Below are 22322 nucleotides of genomic sequence, written 5' to 3'. Positions count from 1 at the left end.
TGTGGTGCTTTTATTTACCGTGGTGGGAGATGCCGCGTTGGAGGGGGGCGGCGCTCAGCTGAGCTGCGTTGGGGAGGGAGCCAGGGTTGCCGCCATTTTGCTGGCCTGGGCGTTTCCTCCTGAGGGGATGTCTGGTCCAGGGGGTTGTGGTATAGGCAGGGCTGAGGTCAGGTGTGGGGAAGAGAGAAAGGCGAGTCCTGACTTGCTTACTCTATCCTCTTTTCCTCCTTGGCCCGTACACAACATGAAGCCCTCCAGGGGGAGACGGAGGACCTCCCCAGCGGGGCCTCAGTGCTCTGCCTGGAAGCCATTTTCTTCACCTGCAGCCGGGAGAGGGCCTGGTTCACCTGGTGGCCTCCTGAGGGCAGCCTCGCCCCTCCTTCCCGGCCCTGGCGTTCCAGCCATCTCCTGGCTGGGCCAGCTCTACTGTCCTGCCCTCAGTTTCCTTTGGGGTGGTGTGTCCCTGTGTGCATGTTTTATGACCGTGACCCAAAGGACACCCGAGGCTGATGGGGAGCCATTGGGATGGGGCTGCTCCCCAAAGGGACTTCCTTCCATTCCCTGCCCCCCACCTTCCCTGTGACCCCCCCCCCCAGGCGTTAGACAACTGGCCTAGCAACCCCCCCAGCTTCTCTGGGCAGGTGGTCGGGGGTGGGGAAGAATCTGCTGCCCACCTGCAGCAGGCGTGGGTGACCGGCCATGTGGTGGGATTCCTCCTTGAGCCCCTCCCTCTGCGACATACCTCCACACACACACAAACACACACACACCCTTAGGGGTCTCCACTGCTGGGGTTGGGAGCCATGCCCTTTCCTATTCTGCCCTCCTGCCATCACCCTCTCCCGGGCTTGAGAGAGACACAGATGGGGGTGGGGGCCCAGCAGGTTCTGGCCCAAAGTGAAGTGAAACTTGAGAAGGGCCTAGCCAAGCCAGCCTCCCAGCTCTGGGTGTGTCTTCTCAGACCTTCTCAAGCTTGTTTCTGGGGCAACCCCTCCTCTAGCGGAGCAGAACGTTCGGCCCACCTGCCCTTGCCTTCCTTCTGAGTGAGACCCATCTGTGTCTTCTGAAGCTGAGTTCGGCCTTTCAGTTTTGTTTCCCGAGCTGAGGCCTGCTGGAAACCCTCAGGGTCCTCCCACCATGGCCGTCACCCTCCACCTGTGCTTTCCCCTGCGGGGAGGGGGAGCCCCGGCAGCTCCCAGTGGGGAGGCCTGGGGGGCCAGACCCGTGGGTGGTCATGCTGGGCCTTGGGTGAGGGTGCAGTGGCGTGCCTGGGTGCGGGAATTGGGGGTGGGGGTTGGCCTGGGCTGCTGGAGATGTTGGTCCTTGCCCTTTTGTGGGCGTAGGGGAAGGCCTGGGTGAGGAGGGTTGGCCCGTCTCCCTGCCAAGCGAGTGAATTTGGACTTGAGAACAGGGAAACTGAGCCGGCTGACCTTCTGACATTTCACAGGCAGGGGTGGTGCCTGCGCAACAGAAATGGAGCCGGGGCTGGCACGGAGGAGGGTGGCCCTGGCCCTGCCTCGCAGGGAAAAGGGTGCGGGAGTGGGCGTGTTCATGCTGTGCCGCCCCATCGCCCCAAGCGGAGGCGCTGCCTGAAGATTGCCTGGATCCAGTAGATCAGGGGAAAGAATGTGCGCCCCTCCCGTCAGGAACACCCACTGTGCCCCCGCAGTACACCCAGCCAACCCACACCCCTTGCCACTCTCTCTTTCCTGTGTGATTCCGCCGCCCCCTCTCCTCACACCCTGAAGCAAGCCTCTGGCCCCCAGCTTCAGTTTCCCACGTCACAGGTGAGATGGGGGTGGGGGGAGCCCCGCCTTTGATTCGGGCTACTTCTTTCACTCTGAGCCATGGGAACAGAACTGAGGGCATAAACTTGCATTGATGATGTTAGGGTTTTATAGGTCTCGGGGTGAGGGGCAGCCCTCACGTACTGGGGCACCCCGGAATCTAGCTGAAGAGGGCTGGAGAACCCTCCACGCCCAGGGCTCCTCTGTTGGGGTTGAGCAGTGGGTGGGTGGGGAGGTTGTCCTTGCAGACGCTGCACCTGCCTAGCTCAGCCCCACCAGGGCCCCTCTGTCCCCTCTCACCTCCACGACCTTTAACACAAAGGATGAAGTGAGTCCTCTAGTCCACAGGTTTTGGGGGGCAGGTTCTGGGCGCAGCCAGTGTGGAGAGTACATTGAGCTGGACTGAGCCCACCCCTTCCCCCCCACCACTTCCCCCCCTCCCCTGCACACCTCGGCTCTGTCTTCGTTGGGGAGTGGAGGGGAAGGGGGAAATGGGGCATAAGCCATAGCAGCCCCTGGGTGGCCTTCAGGCCAGGCTGTCTCTGGAGCCGCCCCTTGCAGAGTGAGGACAGCAAACACCCTTCCCAGGTGGCTGAAGGCTTCCACTTCTGGCTGGTGGCACTGCTCCCACGGGCCCCGTGCCACGCACTGGGACCTGCCCTGAGCCAACAGTAGGAGGGCAGCAGGCAGCTGCCACCCTCACCTTCATGCCAAGGTACAGCTTGCGCACGGCACCACAGGTCCCACCCTACCCAGCGTGCCCCCGTGAGCGGGCCACCCTCAGGCCAGCGCCCCTGGGCCGGAGTGCAGCGTCGGAGCCAGGGAAGGCAGCAACACCCTGGACTAGGCAAGGTCAGGAAGGAGCTGGTCGGTGGGAGGGCAGGTCCCACGCAGGCCAAACCCGTCCCCAGAGCCAGGCCTGGGCGTCTCAGAGCCCAGCCCCCTCAGAGAACGGCTCCATCTGCCCGGGCTGGGGCTCTCGTTCTCAGGCTGCTGCAGACCCACCTTGCAAGAGGAGATCAGCTCCCTGGACCTGGGGCAACTCTGGAGGTGCTCCGGGGGCTCCTGGCCAGCAGTGGGCACCTCTCTCCCTCCTCCCCATCGCCGTCACAGCCTCCAGACCCCAGCGTCTTCCTAAACATTTATTGACAGCTCCGCTCAGTGAGCAGCGGTGGACCGTGGCCCCCGGGTGGGCTCCTGAAGCCCCTCCTGAGGAGGCATGCCCATGTGCATCTCCAGCCCCACGGGGCTGCCTGGCTGCAGGTTTGCCATGTCGGGGCTGGGTGGGTGCACCACGTCCGACTGGGAGAGGCGCCCCTCAGAGGAAACAGGTCTTTCTTTCCATTCACGTGAAGGGGCTGCAGGACAGGAAGGACTGAGGTTACTTCTGCCTCACTCCCCACGCCCCCGTAGCCCACCTGCTGCCCACCTCCTGCCCACCCCAGCTTGACCAAGGCCCAGGGAAGCCGGGAGCAGCCCCGCTGGCCAGGCCAAGCTGGGCCATGAGGCTGGAAAGGGGAACAGCCCCAGGGCCTCAGCGCAAGCCTGGTTTCTGGCCCCTGAGTGAACAGTGAAGGCCTTTTTATAATCTTTGTGAATTAAAGAAATAAGCAAGCCCCCTTATGGGGCAAGAGTCTGCCTCGTTGGTGATGTTTCCACCATTCTCCATAAATACAGGACCTATTAAGGCAACATTCAAACAGATTAAAAAAAACAAAAAAAAACAGTTGCTGTCGAGTCGACTGTAACTCATGGCGACTCCGTGTGTGTCAGAGTAGAACTGTGCTCCACAGCATTTTCAAAGGCTGATTTTTCAGAAGTAGATCTCCAGGCCTTTCTTCTGAGGTGCTTCTAGGTGGACTTGAACCTCCACCCCTCAGTCAGCAGCTGCATTAACCATTTTCACCACCCAGGGACTCCATTCACACAGAGAGCAATTTTGCTAAGACTACCCTCCCCCACTCTCCTGCTTCCGTAACATTCTAAGTGCCGTGGCTTAGCTGCTAACAAAAAGGTTGGCAGTTCGAATCCATCACCCGTTCCTTGGAAACTCTAGGAGGCAGCTCTACCCTGTCCTATAGGGTCACTATGAGTCGGAACTGGCTTGATGGCAACAGTTTTGTTTTTGTTTTTTTTAGAGCAGTGAAGTGCTGGGGAGAAGGGAGCTAAGTACCCCAAGAAGATAGAGTCCTGGGAGCCAGGGGCACAGACCTGTGCCCACTGTCCACCATCTGTCCCCTCCACTCAAGCTGCCCGTGGGGCCCAGCCATGCCTCAGTTACCAGCGCTGGTTCTGGGACCAGAGAACCTGGCTTCCAGTCCCAGCTCTGCCACTTCCTAGCTGTGGGACCTCGGGCAAGTGCCTTCATCTTTCTGTGTCTTGGTTTTCTCAACTATAAATGGGGCTAACAGTGGTCCCCAACGCCTTATTGGTGTGAGGATTGAAAATTGGTTCATATGTGCAAAGCTCCTGAACAGTGCCTGACTGGGGAGGAGCGCTCGATAAAGGTGAGGAGCTGGGACCTCCACCATCATTTATTCTTTTCCTGCGACCTCCACCCCTCAGCCTCGGACACCGAATGCTGGAGCTGGGAGGCAGGTTAGACAGCAGCTAGGGCTCTGAACCTGGGAGAGCTGTGTGTGCACTTCAGGGGACCCTTGAGCCTCCTGAAAGCATTTGTGAAGTGTGGTAGGTACATGAAGGAGCCCTGGTGGTGCCGTGGTTAAAGAGCTTAACTGCTAACCAAAGCGTTGGTGGTTTGAAGCCACCAGCGCTCTGTGAGAGAAAGATGCGGCAGTCTGCTCCTGTCAAGATTTACAGCCTTGGAAACTGACTCCACAGCCATGTGTTTGGTTTTGGTTGGTGGGGACCTGAAGGTCAGTGGCTTTCAGTAGAGTCTCATGAAGGCCTAACTCTGAGAAGCACTGATCTAGCGACCCCTTGTGGACAGATGAGGAAACTGAGCCTGGAGATGGGAGAGACTTGCTCAGAGTCACTCTTTTCTGTAAGACAGCCATTCTGCTGGCTCAGGGACAGTGCCCCTTTTGGACCCCCATGTCCTACAATGTCCCCAGGCCCTGTATGGCCGAACCCTGTGAGCCCTTAGGCTTCCCGGCTTCCAGGCATGATTTAGTTCCCGGTGAGAACAGCGACTCTGGGGGTCGTCCAGGCCTGGAGGTGGAGGGGTATCCCTGCCAGGACAGGGTCAGGCTGAGGAGTTCTTGGGGGCTGTGCCATGACCCCATGCCCACCAGCCACCATACAGAGCCCGTGAGCACTAGCCCTGGGAAAGTCAGTGCATCTGAGCAGGGGAAGGGCTCAGGCCTGGAGCCAGAGCCTTGGGTTGCAACTCTGCCCCTATTTTCCCTTCTGTAAAATGGGGACAGCAATAGTATCTACCCAACAGCCTGGCACACCACAGGCACTTAGTGCCTATGAGTTTTCTCCCTTGTCTCCTCCATCCCATCCCTCAGCTCCCTGGCCCGTCCTCTCCCCAGGAAATAAAGGTATAAACCAGCCGTGAGCAGGAAACGGGCTGGCAGAGCAAGGAGGAGGGACCCAGGGGTAGTGCCGAGGCTGCCTGGAAGGACACTCCACCCACAGGGAAGCTACCTGAGTTGTTGTTGCCTGCCAACATCTGAGCACTCTGAGGCCGTGAGGGCAGTTGGCCATTGTTGCCCGTGGACTGCTGCCGTTGAATGTGGAGCCGGGACTGCTTGGACTTGTGCTTTACAACCCCTGGGGCTGACGGGGACAGTGGGAGGAAAGGGTCAGTGCTGTGAAGCACCAGAGGAGAGCTCTGTGGGGACTCGTGGGGATGGCAAGAGGGCTGCAGGGCTGCTGGTCACGGCCAGCCTCAGCTGGGCCCCTTCTCTATCTGAATTCATGGATATGCCCTTTATGAGCACTTCATTCATTCACTTGTCCATCCACCCATCCAGTCATCCATCCATTTGTCTGTTCATCCATCAACCATCTGTGTACATCCATCCATCCAGCCACCCACCCACCCACTCACTCAGATATTCTCTGAGGATATACACACATCAGCCCTGTGCCGGGTGCTGGGTGAATTTGAATCCCAGGTTTATAGCTCTGGAGGGAAGACAACTCGAAAGCTGCATCACAGCTGTAATACAAGATGGGGGTGAGATGTAGCACTCTTCAGCTACGGGTAACTGGCGGTGGGCCTTCAGGGGAATGTGGGATCACTGAATGGTGCCGGCTCAGGAGAGGGCATCTTGCTGAGTTCTGAAGAAGGGGTAGGGCTTGGTGTGGCGACACTGTGAACAAGACTGAGGCAGGACAGCATGAAGCTGAAAGGTCAACAAGAAAAGACGGGGCCACGACATGCCGGCTAATTGGCTGAGGCTGGATAGCTGTCCTCCACCTGCAAGCATTTACCTGGTGGCTTTTGGAGATTTGAATGTTGAAAGTCAGGGAAATAGAGAAGGAAGGAGCCCAAGGTCCAGTGGCCCGAAGAAGTGCCTGGCCTACTAAGAGATGGGTGGTCGCCGTGGGACCTGAGCTACCTTGGACACTCACCATTCTTGGACAGGATGCCCGGCAGCCTTGTATCCATCCGTCCCTTGTAAATGTGTCCATCCAGACCCAAGATGTCCACCTCGTCATGCTGTGGAGATGGACACACATCCATTACCACTGCAGGTCCCAGGGGGGCCTTCTGCAAGGCCAGGGCTGCCAGCCCTGTCCCCCCCTGGCTCCTGGCACTAAACAGTGCCAGAACCCCCTGGGGACCTAGGCTGGTTCCAGGGCAGAGCAGCAAGGGGAACAGAAGTGGAGGCAGCCTTGTTCCGAGGGCCTGTGATGGGAGGCGGTTGTGCCGTGTGGGGCAGGGGCCAGTTTGAGGTTCTTCTCCCAACACAGGATAACACCCTGAGGCTTTAACTGGGTCAGCTTAAGAAACTGCCTCCAGGCAGGGGGCTGTTGAGGTGACTTCTGGTGGGTTTTTCCTGCATGACTTGAGACTCTCTGGGGACAAGGGCCCTCCCTCCCCCAGGCAGCCCCCGACCTTCATGGCAATCTGGACCTCCTCGGTGGGGTACAGGCCCTGTGACAGGTGCTGCAGGCGGCTGCGGCGGTAGGGGTAGGTGAGGGTGTGGCTGCCTCCGCAGCGCCGTGGCACGGGCGCATAGGTGTAGTCGGCCATTTCCGGCACCCTGTGAGGAAGAGAGCCGTGCAGGCACTTGGAGCAGGCCACCAGGGACGGGACCTGGGACACACCTACGGGGGCACGGCCAGAGGGAAGTGCGGTAGCTTTCTTCAGGGGTCTCTGGGAGCTAGGGTAGGAGCAGGCAGGCAAGTGAGCAAAGCAACCTGGGGCCAAGCCAGGTCATGCTGAGGAACACACACACTCACACACACACACACATGCACACACACTCACACACAAATATACACACGCACACACACACTGCTGCCCCTCAGATGCTCCTCTACACCCCCAGCCTGGTCCCAGGCCCCCACACTAGACTCCCAGGCTAAACAGACATCCCACACATACACAGAGCAAACTGACGCCCCCGGGAGACAGCACTCATTCCATCCTCCGCCTCTTTTTGTTATCCTGGGCCGTGGGAGGGGACCTAGACACACGCACACACACTCCCACACTCACACACACCCACTCAACTCTCTCACATTTCACACTGACATTCAACTCTCACACTCACACACACTCACACTCAATTCACACTCAGCTCTCACTCTCACTCAACTCACACACACACTCTCCCTCAGCTCTCACATTTACACACTGTCACACTGAGCTCTCTCACACTCACACTCATGCTCCCTCAGCTCTCTCACACTCACACTCCCTCACACACGCATCTCACTTCCTGTCTCTGTCAGGGCTCTCCTCCGCAGTGGGGTGGGCACCATGCTGCCGTGTGTGGGCAGAGCCCAGCACCACACCCGGCGCTCTCTGCGCCACCATGGACTCCGGCCCCCCTACCGCTTGTAGCAGGGGGAGCTGAGGCACTGGGCCTGCAGCAGCTCGCGGATCATCTGGCTGCTGGCCTTGACGGAGCCGCCGAAGTGGATCTGCACCTTCTCGATGTCCCTCAGCATCTTGGAGTGCATGGTGCGCAGGCGCCCCACGCTCCGCTCCATCTGCCCCAGGTCGCCCCGGGGGAAGGCACTGCCCAGCTTTAGGCTGTGGGTGCGGGCAGAAGAGAGGGAGAGGCCAGGACTCAGGAGACGGCTCCACCCAGACCTTAGCCAGGGCTGCACCTTCCAGAGCCCACCCTCAGACATGGCGCCTCCTGCCAGCTCCAGGTCCCCTATGGCAGGCCCCTGGGGGGGCCACAGCAGCCCCACGTGCTGAGGGCCCCTTAGCCAGACTTGCCAGGAAGGGTTTTCCACAGGTGGTAAAGGGTGGACAAGCCAAGAAGCCAGGGTGGAAGACTTGGAAGTCGGCCACTCGCCTCTCCCTGTCACCGTCACTGCACACCAAGTCCCCCATACCCAGAGCCCCTGGGGCTCCAAAACGCACTCTGCCAACCACCCTTGTGGCTGAATCCCATCCTGAAGAGGTGGAGAGGCAGCGGATAGCTGGGGCCCACTGCCCAACCCCCCTTCACTGAGCCGTGCCTCCAGCTAGGTGACGTGGGACCCCTGCCCCCACTCCTCCAGTTCCAGGTTTGCTGAGGCAGCTGAAGGAGGTAGAAGGAAGAGCCCTCCAAGGCAGCTGCCCCCTCGGCAGCTCTCATCCTAACTCCCCAAAACCCGTTGCTGTCGAGTCAATTCCAACTCACAGCAACCCTATAAGACAGAGAACTGCCCCATATGCTTTCCAAGGCTGTGATCTTTCAGAAGCAGACTGCCGCATCTTTCTTCCGCGGAGTGGCTGGTGGGTTTGAACTGCTGACCTTTCAGTTAGCAGCCAAGTGCTTAACCACTGTGCCACCAGGGCTCCTCCCAGAACTCCCAAAGGGGTCCGAAAAGGAAGGTTATTAAGAGCTCTTCCTTCTTCTCCATCCCGTTGCTCAATCCCTGGGACGTGCTGGCGAGCCCCAGGTGGCCCCACGGGAGGAGGAGGCCTCCACACTTCTCTCCAGCACTGCAGGCCCTCGGAGGGGCCTCTCCCCACCTTCCCCGTCCAAAGCTGCTGGGACTCCCTCCATGGCCATACTTGCGGCTCTGCTGCCGGATCTGCTCCAGTTCAAAGACGGTATAAGGCCGGATGGACCGGTGCCCGGGCAGGCCTGGGCCTACTGGTGTCACGGGGATGATCCTGGGCCGGGACAGAGAGAGGCAGTGGGTCCCAGTGAGAAATCTGCTGAGCCTCCAAATGCGCCGCCCACTCCCCACACCCCACCTGCCTAAGGACCGTCCCCACCCACCCAGGATGGAGCTGCCTGGGATGGAGCTGCCTGGGATGGAGCCTCCCAGATGGAGCCACCCGGAAGGGGCCTGCCGGGGAAGGCAGAGCAGTGGGAAGCAGGCTGGGCACACGGGAGCCGACCCACAGAAGAAAGAGAAGGGAGAGAAGAGGTGGGGCGAGCGGGAATGGAGGAGATGGAGCCTGCTGCCCTTGCCATCAAGGCCACCAGCTGGGCCCAACAGGGGAGCCAGGAGTCGGCCAAGTGTGGCACTCACTGTCCAGTCACAGGTGTCTCCAAAGGGCGGTCACACGAAAGGCAGTGGAAATGCACCAAGAGCTGCCTGTTGGGAATGGGGTGCACATGAGGTGAGTGTCTGTCGGGAGGGCCCGGGATGGCAGACACAGAGAACTGGGATGGCGTGGCCCTGTGCAGCTGGGCAGGCCAGGAGCTCAGCTCCAGGGGTGCTGGGTGCCAGGTGCTGCCACCTGGCAGGTATGGGCCTGGTCCCAGGATCTCACCAGCTCCTCCACCTCCACATGCCCACTTCCGGGCACATCCTGCTGACCCAAAGCTGGCAGGGTTCCCAGGGGTCCCTGAGGGTGCCTTATGAGCCTTGCGGGCCTTCTGATGGCCCCAGCAGGAAGGCCTGGACACAAGCCTGCCACAGGCCAGGGCTCCCAGGGGCCAGCTCAGCTCGGGTGGTCTTGGGCCCCCTCCATCTGAAGGCCCAGCATAGCATATCCCTTCCCAGAGAGCCTGATGCCTCCCACCCCATCCCAGCAGGAATCTAGCCTCCTTTCTCCTCTGTGATATGAAGTGGTCTGGGCTAGACCTTTTCAAGCTCTGAAATTCTGTCCCTCCAACCCCGGAGGTGTTTATTTGGGGGACCTCCCAAGCCCACCACCTGTCCTCACGCCACGGAGCGTCAGCCTCCCCGCCATCTCTGGCCTCACCTCCGCATGGCAGCTGCCTCATCGGCTTGGTAGAACGGAGGACGCTCTTTAAGCTGCTGCCGCAGGGATTTCCAGCGGTCCTCCAGCATGTGCTTCACTGGGTCCAGCTCCAGACGGTCCAGCTGCAGGGGTGAAGGCGGAGGGGAGCAGGTGAGTGTCGGCTAGGAAAGCAGGTGGGTGGACCTGGCCCCGAAGGAGGTGGTGCTCTCTCTGGCCAGGTGTATGGTGGGAGCCCCCCTGCGGAGCCCCCTTGCCCTTGCCTTGCTATCCATCTTCAGCAGGAGCGTGTCCAGCATCTTCTGCCAGTCCTGCTCCTGCCCGCTCATCTTGGCCACCAGCTCCTGCACCATGTGGTTCAGCTGCTCCGTGGTGGCGTCAAACTGGATGCGGCTCACTTTACCTGCCAGGGCGCTCTTGTCTGCTTTCTGCCCAGGAGAGAGGAGAAGGCCCCCATGGGAGCAGAGCCAGGAGGTTCCCAGCCCCGCAGGGGTGGACCCCGGACACTGACATTGAGCAGGTCTCCTCGAGCCCAGGTTCCCCGACGCCCGCCCTCCAAAGAATAACTGGTGCCATTTCACACCCACGCGGGTGGCTACTATCAGAAAAACAGAAAATAAGTGTTGGCGAGGAAGCAGGCAAGTTGGAGTCTTGCGCATTGCTGGTGGGAATGTGAAATGGTGTAGCCACTGTTGAAAACAGTTTGGCGGTTCCTTAAAAAAAATTAAACATAAAATTCCTAGGTGGTTGTTGTTAGGAGCCATTGAGTTGATTTTCAACTCATAGTGACCCCATGTGACAGAGTAGAACTGCCCCATAGGGTTTTCTAGACTGTAGGTTTTTTTTTTAATTATTTTATTTTTGTTGTTGTCGAGAATATACAGAGCAGAACATATAACAAACAATTCAATAGTTTCTACATGTGCAATTCAGTGACACTGATTACATTCTCTGAGTTGTGCAACCAGTTTCACCCTTCTTTTCTCAGTTGTTCCTCCCCTATTTACGTAAACTCACTGCCCCCCTAGGTTTCCTAGCTAATTTTTCGAGCTGTTATCAATTTGGTCCCATATAACCCATTGCCGTTGAGTCAATTCCAACTCATAGCAACCCTATCGGGCAGAGCAGAACTGCCCCATGGGGTTTCCAAGGCTGTAACTCTTTATGGAAGCAGACTGCCACATCTTTCTCATGTGGAAAGGCTGATGGGTTTGAACTGCCAAACTCTTGTTTGGCAGCTGAGTGCTTAACACTGCACCACCAGGGCTCCTTATAGATAGATCTTAAAAAAGCACAATGCTCAAGGCAGACATTCTTTACTAGCTAAGTTAAACTATTGTTTGATTTTAAGTAGGCTTCAGGGGACATTTTTGGTTTAAGGTTTAAAGATTATCTCAGGGAAATAGATTCAGGTTTTCATCCAGCCTCGATAGCTCCAGAAAGTCTGGAGTCTGTGAGAATTTTAAATTCTGTTCTACATTTTCCCCCTTTTAGCCTGTAATCTTTATGAAGCAAATTGCCAAGTCTTTCTCTCGCAGAGCTGCTGGGTGAGTTCAAACCACCAACCTTTTACTTAGCACTGTTGTGCCACCAGGGCTCCTTAAAAATTACCATATGATCTGGCAACTCCACTCCTAGGTATATAACCAATAGACTTGAAAGCACAGGTTCAAACAAATACAAGTAGTCCCCGGACTACGAACAAGTTCCATTCTTAAGTCTGTCTTTAAGTTGAATTTGTACGTAAGTCGAAACGGTACAGTTCATATCCAACGTCAGTCAAGTGTTTGTCTTAATATATAGCATATAGTGTACCTTTCTATGCATAAAAAACATTAAAGAAACACTTCCAGATACACTAAACCATCTTTAACATAATAATACGTGATAATAATAATAATGTTTCGGTGCATGTTGCACAGTGGCGCCCGTTTGTTATTACGAATCATTGCATGTACCTCAAATTCTTAATATAATAGGCTTTACAGGGGTTGGTTCTTAACTATGGGTTGTACATAAGTCAGATGTTCGTAACCTGGGAACTGCCTGTACTTGCACACCAATGTTCACTGCAATGTTCATCGTTCAATGGCCAAAAGGTGGAAACAACCAAATGTCCACCAATAGATGAATGGATAAAGAAAATGTGGTATATCCATACAATGGAGTATTACGCAGCCATAAAAAGGAATGAAGTTCTGATACACGCTACTGGATGGATGAATCTTGAAAACATTGCTGTTTGTTGTTGTTAGGTGCTGTCGAAATGGTTCTGATTCATAGCGACCCTATGTACAACCGAACAAAACACTGCCTGGTCCTGTGCCATCCTCACAATTGTTATTGAAAACATTATGCTCAGTGAAATCCATCAAGCTCAAAAGGACAAACACGGTATGATCCCACTTACATGAGCTATCTAGAATAGGAAATACACAGAGACACAGGTTTATCAGTGGTAACCAGGAGCTGAGGGGAGAGGCAAGTGGGGAGTTACTGTTTGAGGGGTACTGGGTTTCTCTTTGGGGTTAAGAAGTTGTTTTTGGACGCGGATGGTGGTGATGGATGCACAGCGTGGTGAATGTCCTTGATGTCACTGAATTGTACACTTAAGCTTGGTTGAAAGAGCCACTGTTTTTGTGATGTGTAGTTTACCACAGGGAAAAAAACAAACAAACCTAAAACCAAAGCCGTTGCCGTCGAGTCGATTCTGATGGATAGCGACCCTATAGGACAAAGTAGAACTGCCCCATAGGATTTCCAAGGAGCAGCTGGTGGATTCAAACTGCCAACCTTTTTGGTTAGCAGCTGAACGCTTAACCACTGCACCACCAGGGCTCTGCCACAACCCCAATTTAACCCCTCCCCCAAAAAAAGAATACCCAGTGAGATGGTCCTGGGACACAGGCGGCCCTTGGGGGCCTGAGCTTACCACATCCATCTCCATCTCCAGGTGCTCCCTGTTGGCCTTCTCCTTCTCCAGCTTCTCTAGGCCCTGGTACAATACCTGCGGGTGGGGTTAGTGGAGAATAAAGAGAGAGGAAGGGATGGGCAGGGGGCCGGCAGGCGGTGGGTGGAGCCGGGCCTCGCCCCCCACCCACCTACCCACCCACCCCGGCTAGCTCCTCACGTCGATGTCCTTCTGCTTCTGCTGGTGGTCCTCAATGAGGTTGCTGGTGGTGATGTTGAGCTTCTCGCAGTCGCCCTGCACCTGCAGGATGGCGCTCTGCACATGGCCCAGAAGCTCCTCATCCTGAGCAGGAGGGACAGAGTATGCCTCTCTGAGGCTGCTGGGCCACCTCGTCCCCATGCCCACTTTGTGACGAGCCAACCCGTATAACACCACCCACAGAGGAGCTCACTTTCGACCCCCTTCTGGCTCTCGTCAGTGGCCTTTGCGATTTCCCGCTGACAGTGGAGAAAGCTGTGCTGTCTTTCCCTGTGTCCGCCCAGGACCCTGGACCCTGGTGTGGGTTGCTGCCCTGGCTCAGTTCTGCTTCCCCGCCCCTCGAGTCCCAGGAACCTGAGTGATCAGTAAACGTGACTCGAGATGTCCTGCAATCAACTCCCAAGAGTTGGGGTGTGTGTTACAGCCTGTCTCCCCTCTCCTGGGCTGACTCTGAATTCTTGAGTCCAAGAGGGAGGACTCAAGGACTCATGGCCCTCTTATCCCCACCACCCTCCTCCCTCTCGCCAGCCTACCCTTTGGAAGGAAGTTGGGAAGGTTCCAGAAGAGTGGTGTGCAGGAGTGCCAATGTCTCCTGGTGCTGGACCAGTGTCCCAACAGCACACAAATGGCACATCTCGGTGCCTAGCCAGCCTGTTTTGGCTATCCCTGACAGTCCCCTGTCCTCAGACCTAGCTCTGCCTGCCCTCGTTGTGACTGTGAATGGACCAGGGGCTCCAACATGGAAAACTGACTCTCAGGCCCAAACTCCCCCTAGCTGGGGCGCTCTATCAGCCGCTTCCTCTGTGGGCCTCAGAGCGGCTCTTCCCGGGGGGCCATGTCTGCTGCCCCAGGAGGGAAGGTGGAGCATTACCTGGCTCTGGAGCTTGGCTTTCTTGGAGGGCCGGGAAGCAGCCAGGCTGTTGACCATGTCCTGGAGCTGCTCGTAGCGCTGCACCAGCATGCTGACCTGGTGACTCACGTCCAGGCTGCAGGCGGGGCAGGTGGCCTCAGGGTCAATCTGGCCAGGTGCCAAGGTTACCGGGGCCTTGGAAGGGGTCATGCTCATGGACAGCAGTGTGGAAGAGGAGGTCAGCATGCTCTCGATGATGGTCCTGAGCTTGTCCAGCTGGGTGCGAGAAGAAGTCAGGGCAGGGAAGTGAGGTAAGACACGGCCGCGTTCTGTCCAGGCCCCACCACCGGCATGGTGCGTGCTGCCTTTTCCTCAGTGCTCGCCGAGTGCATGGCACACAGTTGGTGCTCAATGTGTGTCCACTGGGTAGTGAACAGAGTCCTCAGGGAGTGTAGCATTAATGCTGAATACAGCTCTTGAAGGAGGGAGGTTTCCAGAACCTTCTCCAGCCAGCCCATTGGTCTGGCGTGAGACCAGATCTCCTCTAGCAGAGTCCTAAAGTGGTGACGGTCTGTCAGTCAGTCCATACCATGCAGAGCACCCTGACAACACAAGAGCACCTCTCCAGGCTCTGGGGACACAGAGGGTGAGTGGACTCACACACGCTCTGTCCCAGTCTAGCACGTAAATTATTAACAATAAACGAATGTGAAAAGTGCTGACTACTACAGGGGTCTCTCATTGTCTGTGCAGGTATAAACCCCTCCACACACACCTCCTGCTCTCCCTGATCCCAGTTTGTCACCTCAAATGATGGGTCCCTAGGTGGACACAAGATTCAAAGGCAACCAATCCTTGTGACTTGTTGCCGGCTCAGAAAGAGATGCTGGGTCAACCCGTGCCCCTCTCTCTTGGACACAGAGAGAACCTTAAGCTGGCAGTGGGTGATGAAGCAGCAAAGATGTTTCAGGGGCTCGGGCAGCCGTCTTGGACCATGTCTGAGGAGTAAGAAAGTTGACTGCGAGCAGAATGGAAGAATGACACAGGAAGAGTGAGAGGGATGGACCAGGACAGGGACAGAGGCACAGACACAGGCAAAAACAGACAGAGAAGGACAGCAGGGAGTGGCCCGCCCCCAGAGCTGCCTCCTGTGGCCTGGAAGTCCCATTCTCCCAGTGCCCTACACGCGTACACACTCCCAGCGCCTCTCCCTGTGCCCTGAGTTCACTGGGGCTTTGTTGCTTGCAACCGGAAGGGTCTACACAGTGGCTAGCAAGTCACAGGGCCCCAGGATACAAAGGAATGAATGAATTCTTTCTAGAAGAGAGGAAGAGACTTCCTAGAAAGCTAGATATTTGAGTGAACTCTTGAAGAATAAGTAGCAGTAGAGAAATAAGGGTTGGAAGGATGTTCCAGGAAGAGAAACAGCATGAGGAGGCAGGAGTGTGCGCAGAGAAATGTAGGACACCCCCTGGAGGCTGCTAAGTGCAGACACGTTCTTTGGAGCAACAGGTGGCTCTTGCACACATTATCTGCTGCCCCTCAAGTCCAGCACTGGGTAATCAGGGCCTGGGGTCATGACACAGTACATGTCACTGCTCCAGCAAACTTGGGAGGGGACTCAGAATGTGGCCTGTAGCACAAAGTGGTTCGCGAACCCCCTTGGCCCAGAGAATTTTCCTATCTAGACCTTCTGTGAGTGCTCGGAGGGCTGTTTCTGGTTCAGACACTCCTTCTGGGGTTACCAAGTGTCTTAGTCATCTAGTGCTCCTCTAACAGAAATACCAAAAGTGGAAGGCTTTAACGAAGAGAAATTTATTTTCTCACAGTCTAGTAGGCTTCAAGTCCAAATTCAGGGCATCAACTCCAGGGAAGGCTTTCTCTCTATTGGCTCTGGAGGAAGGTCCTCCTTGTCATCAGTCTTCCTCTGGACTAGGACCTTCTCTGTGCAGGAAGCTCAGGTCGAAAGGACACGCTCTGCTCCCGGCACTGCTTTCTCGGTGGTATGATGTCCCCCTTCTCTGCTTGCTTCCCTTTCCTTTTATATCTTGCAAGGTAAAAGGTGGTACAGGCCACACCCTAGGGAAACTCCCTTTACATTGGATCAGGGATGTGACCTGGGTAAGGGTGGTGTTACAATCCCACCCTAATCCTCTTTAACATAAAATTACAACCCCAAAATGGAGGCCAACCACACAATTCTGGGAATCATGGCCCAGCCAAATCGATACACACATTTTTGGGGGGACATAATTCAATCCATGACAGCAAGAATAGCCTCATTCAAGGTTTAATGGCAGATGCCATCAAGAAAGTGAAAAGACAACATGCAGAACGGGAGAAAATATTTGCAAATCATGTATCAGGTCTAGTGTTCAGCATATGTAAAGAATTCTTAAAACTCAACAACAAAAGACAAATAACCCAATTTAAAAATGAGCAAAGGATTTGAGCAGACATTTCTACAGAAATGGCTGGGAATCAAACCCAGATCTCCCACATGGAAGGCAAGAATTCTACCACTGAACCACCAATGAATGCCCCATTCCCATTGCCCCATTGCTGTTGATTCTGATTGATGGTGACCCTATATGACAGAGTAGAACTGCTCCATAGGGTTTCCAAGGAATGGCTGTTGGATTCGAACTGCCGACCTTTTGGTTAGCAGCTGTCATGGATTGAACTGTGTCCCGCAAAAATATCTGTCAACTTGGCTAGCCCATGAGTCCCAGTATTGTGTGATCATCCACCGTTTTGTCGTCTGATGTGATTTTCCTGTGTGTTGTAAATCCTACCTTTATAATGTTAATAAGGCAGGATTAGAAACAGTTATGTTAATGAGTCAGGACCCAGTCTACAAGATTAGATTGTGTTTTCAATCACTCTTTTGAGATATAAGAGACAGAAGTGAGCTGAGAGACTGGGGACCTTATACCACCAAGAAACAAGAGCCAGAAGAATAGCATGTCCTTTGGACCCCTGTATTCCTGCACTAAGAAGCTCCTTGACTGGGGAAGACTGATGACAAGGCCCTTCCTCCAGAGCTGGCAGAGACAGAAAGCCTTCCCCTGGAGCTGATGCCCTGAATTTGGACTTCTAGCCTCCTAGACTGTGAAAGAATAAATGTCTGTTTGTTAAAGCCATCCACTTGTGGTATTTCTGTTATAGCAGCACTAGATGACTAAGACAGCAGCCAAGCTCTTAACCGCTGCGCCACCAGGGCTTCTAAGTCCCATTAGAGAAGCACAAATAAAAACCACAAGGAAATACCACCACACCCCCACTAAGCAGGCTATAATTAAAAAGACAGATAATAACAAGTGTTGGTGAGGATGTGGAGAAATTGGAACCCTCAAACACTGCTGGTAACCAAAACCCATTGCCCTTGAGTCAATTTCAGCTGATAGCAACCATACAGGACAGAGCCCCGTAGAGTTTCCAAGGAGCACCTGGTGGATTTGAACTGCCAACCTTTTGGTTAGTAGCCGTAGCTCTTAACCATTACACCACCAGGGTTTCCACGCTATTGGTAGGAATGTAAAATGATGCAACCTTTGGAAAACAGTCTGGCAGTTCCTCAGATGGTTAAACAGTTATTACCGTATGACCCGCAATTCCATTCCTAGGTTTTATACAAGAGAAATGAAAGCAGAAGTGCACAGATAACTTACGGACGTTCACAGCCCCATTATTCACAATCACCAAAAAGGCAAACAACCCAAATGTCCATCAGCAGATGCATGGATACACAAAACGTGGTATGGCCACACAAGGGCATGTTATTTAGCCACAAACCTGACTCAAGTGCTGAGACATGCTAAATGTGGATGACCCTCAAAAACCTGCTAAGGGAAGCCAGGTGCTAAAGACAATACTGCATATTGTATGAGTCCATTGATATGAAACGTCCAGATGTGGCAAATCCATAGAGAGAAAGTAGATGAATGGTTGCCAGGGGCTGGGGGGTGGGGGAAGGAGGAGTGACTGTAATGGGTACGGGGTCACTTTTTGGGGTGATGAAAATGTTCTGGAATTAGATAGTGGTGATAACTGTACAACTTTGTGAATCTACTAAAAACCCCCTTGTTCACTTTAAAGGGGTGAATTTAGTTACTGAATTATATTTCAATTGAATATACATATATATCAAAGATTTAATGGCAGGTGAGTGGCTTGCCAGAAGGGACACACTTGCCCATGCACCTGTGGTCTCAGAGCTGACTTTGGATCAGGAGTGGACCGGATCCTAGACATAGTCACCCCTTGCCCCCAGATGGAAGCGAGGGGTCTGGTCACTGATGAGTGGTGGGAGGCAGGGTTGCCCCCACTGTCCCCTGCCAGCCCTAAGGACGGCCCTGGTCCCTGAGGTGGAAGAATGGGCAGTCCTCACCTGATCCTGCAGGTAAAGGGAGGCCTCGGAGACTGAGTGTTCCATGCTGACCTTGCCCCGCTCTTGGCTCTCCCTCAACTCGGCCAGCTCCTTCTCAATGTCAGCCACGGTGACTCTGGGGAACACAAAAGACTGCCTGGCCTCGCCGCCAGCCCAGAGACACGAGCCACCAGGGTTGGGTCTGGCCATCAGGGATGGAGGAGGATGCAGATGAGGGCCCTCCCATCACCCTTAGCAGTCTGCGTCTAGGGTGTCCAAGGCTCTGCTCTGTCCTGGAGGTGGGTGCCCTGAGAAGTCTCTAGGGGGTGGGACTGGGCTCTGAAAGTCTCTAGAAAGTACTCTCCTCCAACTGAGACAGAGGCTAAGGAGCTTTTCATCTTTCTAGGGAGCCCTGGCGCTGGGCTGGGACGCCCTGGTGCTGGGCTAGGAAGCCTAAAGCTGGTCTAGGGATCCCTGAAGTTAGGTTTTAGGAACCTGGGAAACCTCCATAAGCTTCTTGGGCTTGATATGGGCAACCTGAAGAGCAGATACCTTTCAGGTCAAAGGAAGTGGTCAGTTCAGGGACATGAGTGAACCAAAGGCTGCTATCACTTCCATGGCTGAGGAAACGTGATGGCAGGATTCAGCTGCACTTGACGGGGATTTTACCTGAGAACGCCCAGCTGCAAGCTCAGCTGGCCAGCTTTCACTTCTTTCCCTGTTTCTTGCACCTCTTCACCCTCCAGGATCTTTTGCAGCCTGTCCAGCTACAAACCCAATGGAAAGGAAGAAAAGGCAGGCCTGAGTTCTCCACTTTCTGAATGTGCCCCTGTAGCCCAAGCAAGTCCCTCACCCATTTCCTAATTGTAATCCAGTCTTCTGTGACAAAAGCCAAGTTCTCCTCCTGACATTCCTCCATCCATCCATCCACCCGCCTGTCCACCCATCTACCCACTTATCCACCCAACCACCTATCTTTTCATCCATCTACCCATTCACTCTTCCTTCCTCTCTCCCTCCTTCCCTCCCTCCCTCCTTCCCTCCCTCCCTCCCATTTATCCACACATCTATCCATCCATCCGCCTCTTTTAAGCACCCATGGATGTAAACAGTTGGCATTAAAAGAATGGCTGAAAATCTAGCAGCCGCTAGCCGTAGCATCTGGCCCCAGAAAAACAAGGCCCCACAAGCTCGGTTCCAAGGCTGCTCCAAATGCAGTGAGTTTTTGTTGGAAATGGAACCATGTAATAAAAGGAGACAAAACCCAAAAAACGTGGTGGATTCGAATTGCCAACCTTTTTTGTTAGCAGACGAGCTCTTAATCACTAAGCCACCAGGGCTCCAAAAGGAGCCAAGTCCTCATTATTTGGCTCAGCTGACTCATAACCACACTGAGCATCAGATTGTAGATTCAGGAAATGCACATGATGATACTCAAGGTGCATTTTCTACCTGACGAGACTAAAGATCCAGTGAGACAATGATGTTTGGGAAACACAAGTGAACCATGGTACTATTAAGCACTAAAGGGCAAAGCAGGCTGACTCTCCCTTACTTACTTTTGCTTTTTCCTGCCGAACTTCTTTGGTCAAGGTCTTTAAGCTCTTCATCTGTTCCTGCAGGTCAGGGGGTAGGCTCTTTTTGACTATGGAAAATGGAAGCCTTACAGTCAGAGGGGTTAGATTTCCAGTGGCTTCCCAATCCCCACTTCCAGCCCAACAACAATGAAAGTACCCCAGAGAAAAACAGGACATATCACTGATTCTGCTTGTCCTGGTGATTAGGGGCAAGGGGATGAGAAGAAGGGGGAAAGGACTGTCCTTAGCCCATAAAAATTCCACCTAATGCTTGATGTCCTAAAAGGCTTTGGGACCTCTGGCCCACCATTTCCACCTACTTCTAAAACCTTTATTATTTTCTGGGCCAGGAATTGTGAATAGGCCAAGGTTTGGCTTAATTCAACAGTCCCTTCCCCCTCCCCCGCTGCTATTGCAGTCCCTTTCCCAGCACTTTCCCCAGCTACCACCCAGAAGGCCCACCAAGGACAGAAGAACCTGCTTCATTCCTTTCCTGAGGCTGCTTCAATCCTGCTGGTTTCACTGCCTCCTTTTCCCACCTATGCATTTGGACCCTGAAAGCTATAGGACCACCCAGAATGACTAAGAAAGGACATGCTGTCTTCCGGGACTCAGGAAGAAGGCCAGCAGCCAGGAGTGGAGGCCAGCAGGAGGAAAGGATGCAATCAGCTTAGGACTAAGACAGTGGTCTCCCCTCCATGTACAAGTGGTACCCACCCATCAGTGCAATCATGTACTGTATCTTCTCCAAATCCGTTTGGCCAGCTCGCTCCTCTTCCAAATCATTTATATGCTCCTTTAGCTCCACATAGAGGCCAGTGAGCTCTCCCATCAGACGAAATGTCTCCACTGCCATGGGGAAGCTTGGAGCCAATTTTTCCAGGGAATCGTGTCGCTCACTAGAGTCTTCAACATTTTCTGATGAGCTTTCGTAGAGAACGCCAGGAGAGTCTGTCCTCCTGACGAAGGTGGTGTCCTTGCCCGGGCCAATCTGGGCAGGAATCCCAGGTTGGGCATCTATTTGATCTCGATACAAACCTATCTGACCATGCTGATCTACGCCTGGGTACCCTGGACCACCATAGCCAGGATACATTGGGCCAGGGTACTCATGACCTCTCTGATCTGGGCCAGGTAATACCAAATGCTGTTGATCTGAGGGTGGTACCAAACCCTCTTGGTCTATACCTGGTGATATCAAACCTGGATGAGCTAAGAGTGGTGATACCTGGCCATACTGATTTCTGCCAGGAGGTACCATACCTTGCTGATATGTGCGTGATGATATCAAACTTGGAGAAGCTACTTGTAATGGTGAAAAGTCACGAAGCTCTGTGCCTAGTGGTGACAAGCCTTGCTGATAAAGTCCATGGGGTGCCAAACCACGCTGATCTGCTCCAGGCTCCAGCAAACCACTTGGATGTGCACCAGGTTGCACCAGTCCACGTGGATAGGCACCAGGTCGGACCAAACCAAGTGGATAGGCACCAGGTTGCACTGAACCAGGCGGATAGGCACCAGGTTGTGCCAAACCATGTGGATATACACCAGGCTGGACCAAGGCACGCTGGCCTGCGCCAGGCTGGACCAAGGCACGCTGGCCTGCGCCAGGCTGGACCAAGGCACGCTGGCCTGCGCCAGGCTGGACCAAGCCACGCTGGCCTGCGCCAGGCTGGACCAAGCCACGCTGGTCTGCTCCCGGCTGCACCAAACCATGCTGATCCATTCCAGGTTGCACCAAACCAAGCTGATCTACTCCAGGTTGTGCCAACCCGTGCTGATCTGCACCAGGCTGAACCAAACCATGCTGATCTGCACCAGGTTGCCCCAAAGTAGGTGGATATGCACCCGGTTGTGCGAAAGTAGGTGGATATGCACCAGGTTGTGCGAAAGTAGGTGGATATGCACCAGGTTGCACCAAGCCATGCTGGTCTGCACCAGGTTGGACCAAACCATGCTGATCTGTAGCAGGTTGCCCTAAACTAGGTGGATATGCACCAGGTTGAACCATACCACGCTGATCTACACCAGGCTGCCCCAAACCATGCTGGTCTGCACCAGGTTGGATCAAGCCACGCTGATCTGCACCAGCCTGCACCAAGCCACGCTGGTCTGCACCAGCCTGCACCAAGCCACGCTGGTCTGCCCCAGCCTGCACCAAGCCACGCTGGTCTGCCCCAGCCTGCACCAAGCCACGCTGGACTGCCCCAGGCTGCACCAAGCCACGCTGGACTGCCCCAGGCTGCACCAAGCCACGCTGGACTGCCCCAG

General features: G+C 54.8%; 1 protein-coding gene across 1 annotated transcript in view; it reads right to left on the bottom strand.

Moving 5' to 3' along the window:
• Window positions 1-2945: 2945 nt before the first annotated feature.
• QRICH2 (glutamine rich 2) overlaps window positions 2946-22322 on the bottom strand; it is a 35691-nt gene continuing 16314 nt past the window's right edge. Inside the window, exons 6-23 of the mRNA XM_023729418.1 lie at window positions 22035-22312; window positions 20769-21863; window positions 20034-20119; window positions 19144-19241; window positions 18496-18610; window positions 14127-14381; window positions 13217-13339; window positions 13019-13093; window positions 10350-10514; window positions 10090-10211; window positions 9411-9476; window positions 8944-9045; window positions 7765-7965; window positions 6820-6967; window positions 6333-6420; window positions 5389-5531; window positions 3173-3295; window positions 2946-3089 (exon numbers count right to left, since the gene is read on the bottom strand). Coding sequence (XP_023585186.1) covers window positions 2946-3089; window positions 3173-3295; window positions 5389-5531; window positions 6333-6420; window positions 6820-6967; window positions 7765-7965; window positions 8944-9045; window positions 9411-9476; window positions 10090-10211; window positions 10350-10514; window positions 13019-13093; window positions 13217-13339; window positions 14127-14381; window positions 18496-18610; window positions 19144-19241; window positions 20034-20119; window positions 20769-21863; window positions 22035-22312 — 3427 coding nt within the window. The remainder of the gene's footprint in view (window positions 3090-3172; window positions 3296-5388; window positions 5532-6332; window positions 6421-6819; window positions 6968-7764; window positions 7966-8943; window positions 9046-9410; window positions 9477-10089; window positions 10212-10349; window positions 10515-13018; window positions 13094-13216; window positions 13340-14126; window positions 14382-18495; window positions 18611-19143; window positions 19242-20033; window positions 20120-20768; window positions 21864-22034; window positions 22313-22322) is intronic.

The sequence above is a fragment of the Trichechus manatus genome, unplaced genomic scaffold (genome assembly GCF_000243295.1).
Source record: "Trichechus manatus latirostris isolate Lorelei unplaced genomic scaffold, TriManLat1.0 scaffold00028, whole genome shotgun sequence".
Taxonomy (NCBI): Eukaryota; Metazoa; Chordata; class Mammalia; order Sirenia; family Trichechidae; genus Trichechus; species Trichechus manatus.
This window is presented reverse-complemented; position numbering and strand designations above follow the sequence as displayed.